The sequence below is a fragment of the Scyliorhinus torazame genome, chromosome 2 (assembly GCF_047496885.1).
Source record: "Scyliorhinus torazame isolate Kashiwa2021f chromosome 2, sScyTor2.1, whole genome shotgun sequence".
Classification (NCBI taxonomy): Eukaryota; Metazoa; Chordata; class Chondrichthyes; order Carcharhiniformes; family Scyliorhinidae; genus Scyliorhinus; species Scyliorhinus torazame.
The window spans coordinates 158,621,516-158,636,638 of record NC_092708.1 but is presented as its reverse complement, the minus strand read 5'-3'; the positions used below and the strand labels follow the sequence as shown (position 1 = coordinate 158,636,638).

At 51.9% G+C, this 15,123-nt stretch overlaps 1 protein-coding gene across 1 annotated transcript in view; it reads left to right on the top strand.

Annotated features, from left to right (window-relative positions):
• LOC140392897 (E3 ubiquitin-protein ligase HECW2-like) overlaps positions 1-15,123 on the top strand; it is a 595,816-nt gene that overhangs the window by 561,736 nt on the left and 18,957 nt on the right. The window contains 1 exon segment of the mRNA XM_072478670.1: positions 13,514-13,660. Within this exon segment, the coding sequence (XP_072334771.1) occupies positions 13,514-13,660 (147 nt within the window).

Below are 15,123 nucleotides of genomic sequence, written 5' to 3'. Positions count from 1 at the left end.
CGTAAGACCTACTCTCCATTCCAGGTAACATCCTGGTAAATCTTCTTTGCACCTTTTCCAAAGCTTCCACATCCTTCCTAAAATGAGGTGACCAGAACTGTACACAGTACTCCAAATGAGGCCTTACCAAAGTTTTGAATCGCGGCAACACATTCATTTTAACCACCTGTACCCGCCTCCCGAGGTTCTTGTTCGTGTTCCAGTGCCTGCCCATCCTAATCCCCAAGGCTTTTTGCAAGCGGGTAAGCAGGAGTGTTATGGGGTTTGTATGGGCGAGCAAGACCCCGAGGGTGAAGAAGGTGTGTCTGGAGCGTAGTCGGGACAGGGGCGGGCTGGCGCTGCCGAATCTGTGTGGCTATTATTAGGCAGCTAATGTGGCGATGATCCGTAAATGGGTACTGGAGGGTGAGGGGATGGCGTGGAAGAGGCTAGAGGCGGCGTCTTGTGAGGCGGCGGTGCTAGCTTGGGGGTGCTGGTGACGGCACCGTTGCCGCTGCCGCCGACGAGGTACACCACGAGCCCAGCGGTGGTGGCGACATTGAAGATCTGGGGGCAGTGGAGGCGACATAGGGGTGAGGTGGGGACCTCAATTTTGTCCCCGATACGGGATAATCATAGGTTTGTGCCGGGCAGGATGGATGAGGGGGTTCCTAAGTTGGCACTGGGCAGGAATTAAAAGGATGGGGGACCTGTTTATAGATGGGGCTTTTGCTAGCCTGGGGGCGCTGGAGGAGACATTTGGGTTGCCTCCCGGAAACGCTTTTAGGTATATGCAAGTGAGGGTGTTTATGAGACGGCAGGTGAGGGAATTTCCGCTACTTCCAGCACGAAGGATTCAGGACAGGGTGATCTCGGGTGTATGGGTTGGGGAAGGCAAGGTCTCGGCGATTTATCAGGAGCTGCAGGAAGGGTGGAAGGATGTGTCCTGAGGGTGGTTGTGGAGGACCAGACAAGTTTCGTAAAGGGCAGGCAGCTTTCTAGTAATATCAGGAGGCTGTTAAATGTGATCATGACCCCGTCGAGAGCGGTAGCGGAGGTAGTGGTGCCCATCGACGCGGAGAAGGCATTTGATCGGGTGGAATGGCAGTACCTGTTTGAGGTCCTGGGAAGATTTGGGTTTGGACCCACGTTTTTGGCATGGGTGCGCCTGTTATACATGGCACAGAAGGCGATTGTGCAGACCAACGACATGGGCTCACAAAACTTTGAACTGCACAGGGCAAGGCAGGGGTGCCCACTGTCACCGCTTGTTGTTTGCGCTGGCTGTCGAACCTCTGGCAATGGCTCTTAGGGGGTTGGCAGAGTTGTGAGGGATTACGAGGGGACGAAGGGAGCACAGTGTGCCACTCTATGCTGATGACCTACTATTGTATGTTTTGGACCCGTTTGAGAGCATGGAGAGGATCATGGGCCTGTTGGGAAATTTGGGGCATTCTTGGGTTAAATGTAGGAAAATGTGAAGTGTTCTCGGTGAACGAGTTGGGTCGACGAGCCAATCTAGGGCGGTTGCCATTCAAGGTGAGGTTCCTGTTCATATTCCAGACACTTCCAATCTTTGTACTGAAGACCTTCTTTCGAAAACTGGATATGATTATCTCAGACTTTGTATGGGCAAGGAAGGTGCCAAGAGTTAGGAGGACAGAGATAGAGGCAGAAGGGAGGGTTGGAGTTGCCGAACCTGCTACACTATTACTGGGCAGCGAATGTGGAGAAGGTGAGGTGGTGGTGGGAAGGAGAGGGGGCAGAATGGATTAGGATGGAGGAAGAATTCTGTAGGGGGTCCAGCTTGAGATCTATGGTGACGGCAGCATTGCCATTAGCGACAAGGAAATACGCGGAGAGCCCAGTGGTGCAGTCCACAGTAAAGGTCTCCAGTGAGGAGGCATTGCGGGATAGAAGGGATGGCGGTGCTGGCGCTGCTGTGCGACAACCAAGGTTTTGAGCCAGGGGGGATAGATGGTATGTATAGGAAGTGGACAGAAGTGGGGCTGGTTAAGGTGAGGGATCTGTACCTGGAAGAGGGGTTTGCCAGTATAGAGGAACTGAAGGAGAGGATAGAGCTCCTGAGAGGAAGTGAGTTTAGGTACCTGCTGGTAAGGGACTTTGCGCAGAAGGTTTGGAAAGAGTTTCCCAGGTTGCTGAGGTACACCCTGTTGGAGCGGATGTGGAAGGGGAGAGCAGGATCGGAGACATATATGGGTGGCTGGGAGAGCAGGTGATGAAGGTTAAGTAGAAGTGCAAGGGAGAGCTGGGATGGGAGATAAATTGGGGAGTATGGAGTGAGGCTCTACGAAGGGTAAATGCGACCTCCTCGTGCATAAGGATGAGCCTGATGCAGTTTAAGGTCGTACACAGGGTGCGTATGACTTGGGCAAGAATGAGTTAGTTCTTCCAGGGAGTGGCAGACGGGTGTGAGAAGTGTGGGCTGGGACCAGCAAATCATGCATATATGTTCTGGGGCTGCTAAACGTTGGAGAGATTCTGGGCGTGAGCATTCGCGGCGCTAACCAGGATAGTGGGGTAGGAGTTTGAGCTGGACCGTCTGGTGGCAATATACAGGGTGTCAGAGAAGCCTGAGCTGATGGAGGGGTGGAAAGCCGACGTTGTGGCCTTCGCCTCTCTGATTGCCCAGCAAAGAATCCTTTTGGAGTGGCGGTCAGCAACGTCGTCGGGTTTGGCGGCCTGACTGGGTGACTTATATGACTTTCTTAGGCTGGAAAAAGTCAAGTACGAGTTAAGGGGCTCAGTGGAGGGTTTCAAGGCAAGATGGGGGATGTTTGTGGACATGTTTGAGGAGTTGTTCGTCGGGGGGGGGGGGAGGGGTGTGGCGGGAGGGGGTGAAAAGGGAAAAATTTGCACAAACTGTATAGTTGTGTGTTGCGCAGTTTGCTCCCCGAATTGTTCATGTTCTGTAACTTTTTATATAAGTTTGGAATAAAATACATTTAAAAAATAAATCCCCGACATAAGTGTTCTAAATAAGTAAACTAAATAATTGATCTCCTTTGACAGTAGAATGAGTTTATAAGCCAAATGATCATCTGCAAACAGCTTAGTAGTTTCCAAAATGGTGCTATTGGTCGAGTTCATTTATACCAATTTCAGTTCTTCTACCATACCCTCTGACCAATGTATAATGTCCTTCCAATGTAAGCACCGAAAGCTTCATACACCCGGATTCGGTAAGGCGCTGCTCTCTCGTGGTCCATCCTGCCAATCAAAGGATCTCCCTAGCCTCCGGATCCCACTCCGTCCCGATCTGAGGTTTCTGTACAGTCACCCTCACTGTCCAGGGCGTAGAATTTAGTAACTTCCGCCTCTATGTCCTTCCCAATCTCTGCGCTGCACTCTTGTTGGGCCTGGACTTCCAGTGCAATCTCCAGAGCCTCACCCTCAAATTCGGCGGGCCCCTACCCCTCCTTACCGTTTGCAGCCTCGCGACCCTCAAGGTCGACCCCCCTCCCTCTTTGCCAATCTAACTGAGGATTGCAAGCCCGTCGCCACCAGGAGCAGACGGTACAGCACCCAGGACAAGACCTTCATCAGGTCCGAAGTCCAGCGACTGCTTAAGGAGGGTATTATCGAGGCCAGCAACAGCCCCTGGAGAGCCCAAGTGGTAGTGGTTAAAACTGGGGAGAAACACAGGATGGTCGTGGTCTATAGCCAGACCATCAATCGGTATACGCAGCTCAACGCGTACCCCCTCCCACGCATATCTGATATGGTCAGTCAGATTGCACAGTACCGGGTCTTCTCAAAATTTACCTGAAATCCGCCTACCACCAGCTCCCCATCCGGAAGTCGGACTGTCCATACACTGCCTTTGAGGCGGACGGTCGGTTCCTTAGGGTCCCTTTCAGCGTCACAAACGGGGTCTCGGTCTTCCAAAGGGAAATGGACCGAATGGTCGACCAGTGCGGTTTGCGGGCCACCTTTCCGGACTTAGATAATGTCACCATCTGCGGCCACGACCAGCAGGCACGATGCCAACCTTGATAAATTCCTCTGCACTGCCACTCTTCTCAACCTGACCTATAACAAAGAGAAGTGTGTGTTCAGTACGACCCGGTTAGCCATTCTCGGCTATGTAGTCCAAAACGGACTTCTCGGGCCCGACCCCGACCGCATGCGCCCCCTCATGGAACTCCCCCTCCCCCACTGCCCCAAGGCCCTCAAACGCTGCCTGGGGTTCATTTCCTACTACGCCCAGTGGGTCCCAAAGTATGCGGACAAGGCCTGCCCACTCATTCAGTCCACCCAATTCCCTCTCGGGGCCGAGGCACAACACGCTTTCGCCCACATCAGAGCAGACATCGCCAAGGCCGGGATGCGCGCAGTGGACAGTCACTGCCTTTTCAAGTAGAAAGCGACGCTTCAGACGTCGCCCTTGCCGCCACTCTAAACCAGGCAGGCAGACCTGTGGCATTCTTTTCCCGCACCCTTCATGCCTCTGAAATTCAATACTTATCCGTCGAAAAGGAGGCCCAAGCTATCGTTGAAGCTGTGCAGCATTGGAGGCATTACCTGGCCAGTAAGAGATTCACTCTCCACACTGACCAACGGTCGGTAGCCTTCATGTTCAATAACACACAGCGGGGCAAGATCAAAAATGATAAAATCTTGCGGTGGAGAATCGAGCTCTCCACCTATAATTACGAGATTTTGTATCGCCCCGGTAAACTCAACGAGCCCCCAGACGCCTCTCCCGAGGTACATGAGCCAGCGCACAAGTAGACCAACTCCGGGCTCTCCATGACAGCCTTTGTCACCCGGGGGTCACTCGATTGTACCATCTGGTCAAAGCTCGCAATTTGCCCTACTCCGTCGAGGAAGTAAGGACAGTCACCAGGGATGGCCAGGTCTGTGCGGAGTGCAAGCCGCACTTCTACCGGCCGGACCGTGCGCGCCTGGTGAAGGCTTCCCGCACCTTTGAACGCCTCAGCGTGGATTTCAAAGGGCCCCTCCCCTCCACCGACCGTAACATGTACATTCTCAGTGTGGTCGATGAGTACTCCAGATTCCCCTTCGCCATCCCATGCCCCGATATGACATCTGCCACCGTCATCAAGGCCCTCGACACCATCTTCGCACTGTTCGGTTTCCCCGCCTACATCCACAGTGACAGGGGATCCTCATTCATGAGCGATGAGCTGCGTCAATTCCTGCTCAGCAGGGGTATCGCCACCAGCAGGACGACCAGCTACAACCCCCGGGGAAACGGGCAAGTAGAATGGGAGAATGGGACGGTTTGGAGGGCCGTCCAACTGGTCCTACGGTCCAGGAACCTCCCAGCCTCTCGCTGGCAGGAGGTCCTCCCTGACGCTCTATATTCCATCCGGTCACTATTGTGCACCGCCACTAATAACACACCCCATGAACGTGTTTTTACCTTCCCCAGGAAGTCCACATCCGGGGTGTAGCTCCCGACTTAGCTCGCAGCTCCAAGACAGATCCTTCTCCGTATGCATGTCCGACTCCGCAAGGCGGACCCCTTGGTGGACAGGGTTCACCTGCTCCACGCCAACCCTCAACATGCCTACGTGGAGTTCCCCGACGGCTGCTAAGATACGGTCTCACTCAGGGACCTGGCACCGTCAGGTTCCACCCCAACACACTCCCCCACCCATGCGCCCCCCCCCCCCCCCCCGCCCCCCACCGTGCTACCAACATTGACCCCACCAGACCAACCCCTACCCCCACTTCCCGCACAAGAGGACGAAGAGGATTTCGGCACGCTCCCAGAGTTCTCCGTTGATGGCCAGCATCAGCACCACCACCAGCGCCATCGGTGCCACATCCACCACCGCCAGCACCGACTTCGCCGCCACCGTTACGCCGCTCCCAACGAAGCACCAAAGCACCGGATCGGCTGAACCTTTGACAGACTCTGGACCGTCAACATGGACTTTTCCTTTTTTCTTCCTTGTTTTTCCCATTCTCAACACTGTACATAATTGCACTATGTGTATATAGTTTAACATCACCCCCGCCGGACTCATTCTTAACAGGGGGTGAATGTGGTGAACCACTGCATTATGGGATGTAAGATAGGACCTGCATTATAGGTTCGCCGGTAGCCCCTGCCGGCTGGCTCCGCCCACTAAGATCTGTATAAATATGCGTGACCTCCATTGCCCTGCCATTTCGCCAGCTGCAGCAGGAGGCCACGCATCTGACTGCAATAAAGACACAGTTGTACCCAATCTGCGCCTTTGTGCAATTGATTGCGCATCAATCACCCATTGAAAGGGCCCAACTTAAACTCACTCAAAACCAATTCAAATCACATAGAGATAAAATCGAGCCTAGTTTTTATACAGGTAATAGACATTTAAATAATTCTGAATGATACAAAATTCACAAGCCCCACAGACATTAGTTGTTGGTTTGGAGAGTCTCAATTTATTCAAATAGGGTGTAGTCCCTGTCAGTAACTAAGATAAATATTTAAAAGCACTCTGACTACTGTTTTGAAGATTCGCACTTTGAATAATTTTTAATTTCAAATATAACGCCAGTAAATAGAGAATAAAAATTCATGTATACCTTGGATGCCAATCAACTTGACCAACTCATTGCTAGGTCATCCTTGCTGTTATGTCCGTACCTCACTGTGTGAACTTCAGATTTTTCTTGCTTCTTCATGTAAATAGAATAGACGCTGTTGTAATATTTTCAAATAGTATTTGTAGCCTGCAGAGTGCCTCTTTACTTACTATTGTAGTGCAGTTCCAATTTGTATTCATTTAAGAACTTTTAAGCTGAACATTTGATAGAACACAAGAACTTTAACACTTTGAGCCTGCTCCACCATTCAGCAAAATCACAGCTGGTCTTCTACCTCAACTCCACATTCCTCCAATATCCCCATATCCCATAATTCCCTTAGCACCCCAAAATCTAATGATTTACTAAGGGATTGGAGTATAAGAGTAAAGGAGTCTGTCTTAAATTTACTCAGCTCTTGAACATGCACAACTCTCTGGGATGGAGAATTCCAAAGCTTCAAAAGCTTTGCATGAAGTGATTTTGACAGATCGCTATCCCATATGGTGAACCTCTTATTCTAAGACTGTGACCTTCTGTTCTGGATTTAGCATCTAATGTCACTCCCCTTAAAAACTGTATATGTTTCAATGAGAACTTCTCATTCTTCTCAACTCCAGAAAATATAGGCCTCCTCTAGTCAATTTCTCCTCTAAAGCTAGCATGTTCTTCCTCAGCTAAAACAGCACTCACTGCTCCAGATGTGGCTTTAGCAAAGTCCTGTGTAATTTTAATAAGACTTCTTTACTCTTATAGTCCAATCCCATTTTAAAAAAAAATACTGTCATACATTTTGCCTTGCTAATTGCTTACTATATTTGCATGACCTCTAAATGTAAATATTGTCCAGTCTCTCGCCATTCAAAAACATATTTTGCTTTTTTAATTTTTCCAAAGAAGATAACCTCGCGATTTGCCACATTGTATTCCATCTGCCAAGTTCTTGCGATCTCAAACCAACTTGTCTATATCCCTCTGTAGCTTCTTTGCATCTTCCTCACTGCACACATTTCCCACATTCCCAACTAACTTTGTATCATCAGCAAACATGGATATATTACATTTAGTCTCCTCAGCTAAATCAGTAATAATGATTATAAATAGCTAAGGGCCAATTCCTTACGATATCCTACTAGTTACAGACTACCAACCTTAAATTGTCCCGTTATTCCTACTCACTGGGTGTGATTCTCCAGCCTTGTTGCGCTCTTACTCGAACGGAACTAGGCCAGTGAATAGGGGGAGAGGCCGAAAACGAGAACCGCGCCAGGTGCCAAGCAGTTTGCGATGCAGATTTTTAAACCAATTATCACCACTTGAGCCCATTCATCGGCCTCCCCAGCAAGTAGTCGCGCTGGCGCTTAAAAATGTGATTTATACGGGGAGCCGAGACGGTGAGTAGCCATCCTTGCTCACAGGCAAAGAGCCCAGGGTCACTGGGATTGCCGCCCCAGTGCTTGGCGGTGGGTGGAGGATATTGGCTGGGGGGGGAGGGCACCCTCTGCAGGGGTGGACCGCTATGGAAGGAGGAGGCTGGGAGGCACTGGGGGGGGGGGGGGGGGGGGGGGGGGGAACCGTGCACGGCAACACCATGCCAATCCCTGGATCGTATGTACCGATTCCGGGGGCAACCCTTGTCCTTGCCCGTCTGCCCCACCGACCACCCATAACCCCCACCATCTGCCGAGGCCTCTGGCCATGTGGCTGAAGGCAATTGATAATAGGGATTTGGCAATCCTGGTTACGTGAGGACTTCACACAACCCAAGTGGATTCCTGTGGTGGGTGGTCCATGTAGCATGTGGGAATCATTGTCTAGCATCCCAATCAGACCGCGATGCCTGGCCACTGTATGAATACTGCGGGAGGCAACACCACACATGCAGCAGCCAACATCTGAACACCCAGGGGTTTAGACACAGCTCCGGGGACATGTCCATGACCGGAGGATGGGTGAATGCAACAGGGCGGGGACCAGTGCCCTGTTCAGGTGACATTATGTGTGGGTATCTGGGGTGCAGGTCAGGGGTCCGGTAAGGGGGCCGCTGCGGCCGGGAGTGCATGGGCAGGGCGTTCCAGGCTTGGGGGACGGGGGAATCAATGGGGGATTGGAGGATCCTGGAGTGAGAGCCACCATTGTTTGTAAGTCCAACACCCTCTCCCAATTCCTTACAGATATTGAATGGTATGGATGAAATTTTGGACCCCGCAGAACAGGTCTTAGTGGTGCTGCTGGCAGACCGGGCGGCTAGGCGCTGGAGACGGCGACAGCAGCACCGCTTGTAGATGCTGGAGGTGGCGGCTCATGTGCCGTACCCCGCCCCACACCCTGAGGACCTGGCTGCCCATCAGGCCAGGGAAGGACACAGATGGGGAGTCCAGCAATGAACCAGGATGTACAGGGCCACTGGGCATTTGAACAGATGACGGACAGCGCGTGCTGCAAGAGGTTCCGCCTCAACAAGGACACAGTGCACACCAGTGCCATGTCCTCGCAGACATGGCAGGGGCTGGTTTAGCTCAGTGGGCTGGACAGCTAGTTTGTGATGCAGAACAAGGCCAGCAGCACGGGTTCATTTCCTGTACCAGCTGAGAATTCTGAATTCTCACTCTGTGTACCCGAACAGGAGCCGCAATGTGGCGACTAGGGGCTTTTCACAGTAACTTCATTGCAGTGTTAATGTAAGCCTACTTGTGACAATAAATATTATTTATTTATTATTTACATGGCACCACATGGAGGAGGAGGAGACCCTTTCCCGGTAGCGGTCAAGGTCACCGCATCTCTGAACCGTTATGCCTTGGGATCATTCCAGGGCTCGAGAGGGGTCCTGCATGGCATCTCGGGGACCAAAGCCACAGGTGCCTCCGACAGGTCACAGGTGCCCTGGTTACCTGGGCAGAAAACGATATCAATCTTGACGTGGACCAAGCCCAACAGGATGCCCGGGCAGCAGGATTCTCCGCCATCACCAGGCTGCCGCAGGCTGCAGGTCCAGGGGTTTATACATTGCACGTATGTAGCCTTGCGTTCATCAGCCATCTGGGAGTGCCCTATATTAACAGAAAGGGGTTCCACTCCCTGAACATTCAGCTCGTGTGTGACCACCACATGTAGATCATGCACATGTGTACGCTTCCCGGGGTTTGTGCACAACAGCTATATCCTGGGCCAGTCAGGCATCCCCCGCCTCTTCAAGGAGCACCCAGGACGGGCGGCTGGCTCCTCGGAGATAAGGGGTACCTGCTGAGGACCTGGCTAATGACGCTAGTACGGAGGCCGGAGACCGAAGCGGAGACCTGATACAACGAGGCCCATGTGGCCATTTGGGCTCAAAATGCGGTTCCGATGCCTTGACCGCTGAGGTGGTGCCCGCATTGTGGTGGTCTACTGGGTCCTCCACAACCTGGCACAGCAGCAGGGCGACGTGCTGGAAGTTGGGGATGAGGAACATGTGCCCACTTTAAGGAGGAGGAGGACGACGAGGATGATGATGAGGCGCCGGACCAGCAGGGGCTGGAGGACGATCCAGGGGAGGAACCGGAGGACAGCCGGAGGCTACAGGAAAGGCAGTAGAAGCGAGCGTCCAGGGAGGCCCCCATATTCACTTATGGGACGGGGCCTGGACCCTCAACGATACCTTATCCACCCCCCACCCACATTTCCCACCCTCCCAGGGTCTGCGTCACGTCACTCTAGGGTGCGGGGACTGTGTCGGTACCATCAGTTGGTCACTGTCGAGGGCAGGGAGGTGATGATAACCCACAGAGAGCTGAGTGCCAGTGCCCCTTAATCTATGCAGTCCGACCCCTGCCTGTCTGCTGAGTGCTACCTCACACCCTGCATGCTGTACGCCTGGAGAGGGGGTGATATCTGAAGAGATGGGCCAAGGGTTCGGAGGTTGGGCTGCATTGTGGAAGAAAGTGACAGAGGCATCATATTGCTTGTGGTCAAAGGTTTTTAATGTGTCACAGGTGTCCAACAATTCCCCACTCGCTTGATAGTGCCATCCCAATCGCCTCCGCGCTCCCCCCACTGGCCCCACCCGGTGCCCTCTGATCCTTAACGTGCTTAACCTTCTACTGCTACGTCTAGGTTTTCCCCAGGATGCACATCAGAGGTGAAGGCAGCCAGCTGCTTACCATGTCGCCTGGCCTTCGATGCTCCTGGTAGGCGTTCTCTGGGGCTGGAGGGCCCCGGCTCACTTGTCGGCTGCACATGCACAGTTGTGCCGCCCTGCCCCGCCCCGTGTGCTGACTTCGAGACGTGACCTCATCCAAGGGGTGGAACTCTGGGTGCTGGTGGCCACCATCCCCACTCCATGGGACTGCTCCGGTATGGTACCAACGCCTTCTCACTTGTCCCACAGAACCTTATCAAGGTCAGCCTGGTACTGGGTGACATGCCCCAGCGAGTTGGACATTCTGCCGAGGTCCTCAGCCATGGCCATCACCAAATGCGCGATGCCTTGGATACCTCCACTCATGGTGCTGACCTCGTGCACCAGGCTCCCACTGTCGTCGCCACCCTAGCAGTGTTGGCCTCGTTGCCACACATTGCTGCCGACATCTCCTGCACCCATAGCCTCTTGGACTCCTCCAATCGGCTGTGGACCTGCTGGCGTTTTGCTGACATCTCCCTCTGAATGTCCCGGTCACACATTTGGGCAGGATGGTAGCATAGTGGTCAGCACAATTGCTTCACAGCTCCAGGGTTCCAGGTTCAATTCCCGGCTTGGGTCACTGTCTGTGCGGAGTCTGCACATTCTCCCCGTGTGTGCGTGGGTTTCCTCCGGGAGCTCCGGTTTCGTCCCACATTCCAAAGATGTGCAGGTTAGGTGGATTGGCCATGCTAAATTGCCTTTAATGTCCAAAATTGCCTTTAGTGTTGGATGGGATTACTGGGTTATGGGGATAGGGTGGAGGTGTGGCGTTGGGTAGGGTGCTCTTTCCAAGAGCCTTTGCAGGCTCGATGGGCCGAATGGCCTCCTTCTGCACTGCAAATGCTATGAAATTCTATAACGTCTCCATCAACTCCGGGTATACTTGTTCCCATAGACTCAGCATCTGGTTGGGGCCTAGCTGGGTCCCGCGATCCAGCAGACCTCAGACTGCTGTCTGGCCTGGGAATTCCTGCCTCCACATGATGTACATCAGCAAGTGCCGTGCTCATCAGATTGTGCCCCAGAAGCCTGACCACTAACATTTCCCACCAAGTTCCGTGTATTTGCGCTGGTGGAGGGCGGGGATGACAGTTGCGACGTGTCGATTATGGCATCCTCGGAACTCTTCCCTGAGGTGGTCTCATGGGAGGCAGGGATCCACCCCGGGATGGGCCGGCACCTCTGGCTGACAGACATGCGTGAGAAAGCACATGTGGTCAGTGGGAGGGTGGGTCAGTCAGTAAGACAATAGTAACTCACGTGTGACAGGTCCTCTGGGTGGAGCCCGGTGGATTCTCACTTCTGCGGCTTGCGCTAACCTCTGCATTGGTGACCACTCTGTCCTCAGCCATCCCCATCACCTCCAGGGTCTGCTCCTCGAAGGTCATGAGAATTTGTATGTGCGGCACCCCTCCGCCAGTCTGGGACCTCTCCCTGCGATTGTGGGAGAGGTTTTCCCATGGAGATGCAGAGAGGGAATCGTTAGCTGCATGCATGGTTCACAATGGTGGGAGGGGAGGTATGAAGGAAGGGTTAGCGGGGGTGGAAGGGAGAGTGGGTGAAGGGAGGGGTGGGGACAGCATGGTGGGTTGGGGAGGTGGATGCTCGCGTGGGGGTGGAAAGGTCTTGGGGGCCGGTGGGGGGGGGGAATTGGTGTCTACTTACCCATACTGCCCGGTGTAGGTCGACAAACTTCTTTCAGTGCACCTGATCACACTCCCCAAGCTCATGACCGCCGTCACTTCGTCCCAGGCAGTACTGGCTGCCCTGTGGCTTGCCCTCAGGGGAACAGAATCGTGGGGCCCGTCGTCTCGGTGCCATGGCTGTGAGCTGAGTGGGGTTAGCTGTACAAGTGCAGTTTAAGTGCTGCTCAACCTTGTTAGCGGGGGGGAAGGTCCCGGTGAATCAGCTGCCGAGTCTTCATTTGCGGCGAGAAGCCCGTTGGGCCTCGTTAATTGGACCAATTAATGTTGAATAGCGTTCCCGGCCCCACTGGGCCGAGCGCCGGGAAGCTCGCGGCAATTCCCGCTCGCTGCCACACTTAGAAATCTTTTGGGAGAATCGCGCCCACTGTTTTCTGTTCATTTACTAATTCCGAATCCATACTTGTATATTATTGCTAATCCCATGAGCCCTAATCTTGAGTAGTAATCTCTTATGTGGCACCATATCACATGCTTTTTGAAAATTCAACTACATTACATCTACTGTATCTCCATCATCCATTTTGCTAGTTGCATCCTCAAAAAACTAACAGATTTGTCAAACACGATTCCCTTTGAGAAATCCATGTTGCCTCTGCTTAATATATTATAATTTGCCAAGTGCCCTTACCTAAGAATAGATTCTAGCATTTTGCCTATTACATGTAATAAGCTAACTAGCCGATGGTTCCACATTTTCTTACCAACATTCATAACACAGTCAAAATCACAGGAAATAACTCAATCTCATTAGTTGATACATCAAAAATGAACTGGCCAAACTCAAACCTCTTGACCAAATGTGAACAGCATCACTGGCATCTGTTTTTTAGGTTATCAGTAAACAACTGATTATAGCTAAAACCTCAATAATTTTTTACTGGCAAAATTTTCAATGAGTTTCTTGGCAATAGTAATCAGAATAATGTTTAGTTTTTACACTTAATAGGTCAGATGAATTGCTTTTATTGCTGTATCGCAATTGTGTGTTTTTGATGGCTGCTTTTAGAATTGTGAAGCTAAAGTCTTATAGGTTAATAATAAACTGAAATTGAATTGCTTTAAGGCTAGCAATGATTGATTGATTGTTTTTTTGGAATAGATTACAGAGAGAGAGCTAAAGCCGGGAGGAGCAAACATCCCTGTTATAGAAAAAAACAAGAAAGAGTACATTGAAAAAATGGTAAAATGGCGCATTGAGAGGGGTGTTGTGCAACAAACTGAAAGTTTAGTACGTGGTTTCTATGAGGTAAGAATAGTAGATGCACAATACAAGCAGTGAAAAGATGAATGTTCATAATCTGTCAATTCTTTCTGGATTTGCTTTAATAATCCCAGGTACCAGTAATATATCTTGTATTCATGTCTTAGTGAAATCAGACCACATATCTCCACCCCCCCCACCCCCACACCTAACTTCCACCAAAATATATCATTTTATAAAAGTAGTTATTTGTTGTGTTTGGTCTTCTATGCCTTGCAAAGGAATCCACAAAACACCTTGACTTGTCCATACCAGGATCTTTATTGAATCACACGTGGTAAAATAGCGATGTTACAGAGCATGTTATCATGGAGTTTCTTTGTACTCCTCTGGAACTATACCTAGCACGACTGTTCATCTGTATGTCTTACTACCACCTCCTACAATCATCTCCTAATGGCCGGATGTGTCTCCACTTATATGGGAGTCCCTGGTTACATGACCACGGCCTTGAGACCGCATGGTGTCTCGTCACCACCACCTATTGGTTGGAGGTCGCACACCACTGTAATGTATAATACGTGTAATGTGGTAAATGGCCACTGTATTATGTGTAGTATGGTAAACCACTGCCGATGGCTCCACCTCCCCTCGGGTCGGTATAAAGGTGACTGGTCCCCACCTCTGATCCAGTTCGGGATCAGAGGCCAGGAGGCTTTCTGTTTAGTGTATTAAAGCGTCAGTTACGTTCCCCACTCGTCGTGTGTTTATTGATGGCATATCAATTTAATACACTAAACATCTAATATGAATTCGTCACTCAAGCCTGATCGCCTGGAGCTGGACCCACAGGCAGCCGACGCCACTGCAACATTCGAGCACTGGCTAAGCTGCTTCGAAGCGTACCTCGCATCCTTCACCGAACACTTCGCCGACCTCCAAAAGAAGCAGATCCTCCACGCACGGGTGAGCCCGCAAGTCTTTCTTCTCATCAGGAATGCCCCCTCGTATACGGAGGCGATAATGCTGCTGAAGGGACACTGTGTTAAGTCTGTGAACGAGGTGAATGCTAGGCACCTCCTCGCCACGAGACGACAACGCCCTGGGGATTCACTAGCAGAATTCTTGCATGCCTTGCGGGTACTCTGGCGGAACTGTGGCTGCCAGGCACTATCGGCTACCCAACACGCGGAGCTGTTGGTCAGGGACGCTTATGTCGCGGACATGAAATCGAGCTACATCCGCCAGCGATTGCTAGAAGGGGGTACACTCAGCCTCTCAGAGACAATGCAGCTCTCAAACTCGCTCGAGGTGGCCTTCCAGAGCATGGAGGCCTACACCTCCGACCGCGCGGCACCCTCGTGGGCACTCAGACATCCCAGACTGTAAGCCCGTCGCTGCTAGGAGCAGACGATACAGTGCCCGGGATAGGACCTTTATCAGTTCGGAGGTCCAGCGACTCCTACGAGAGGGGATCATTGAGGCTAGTAACAGTCCCTGGAGAGCCC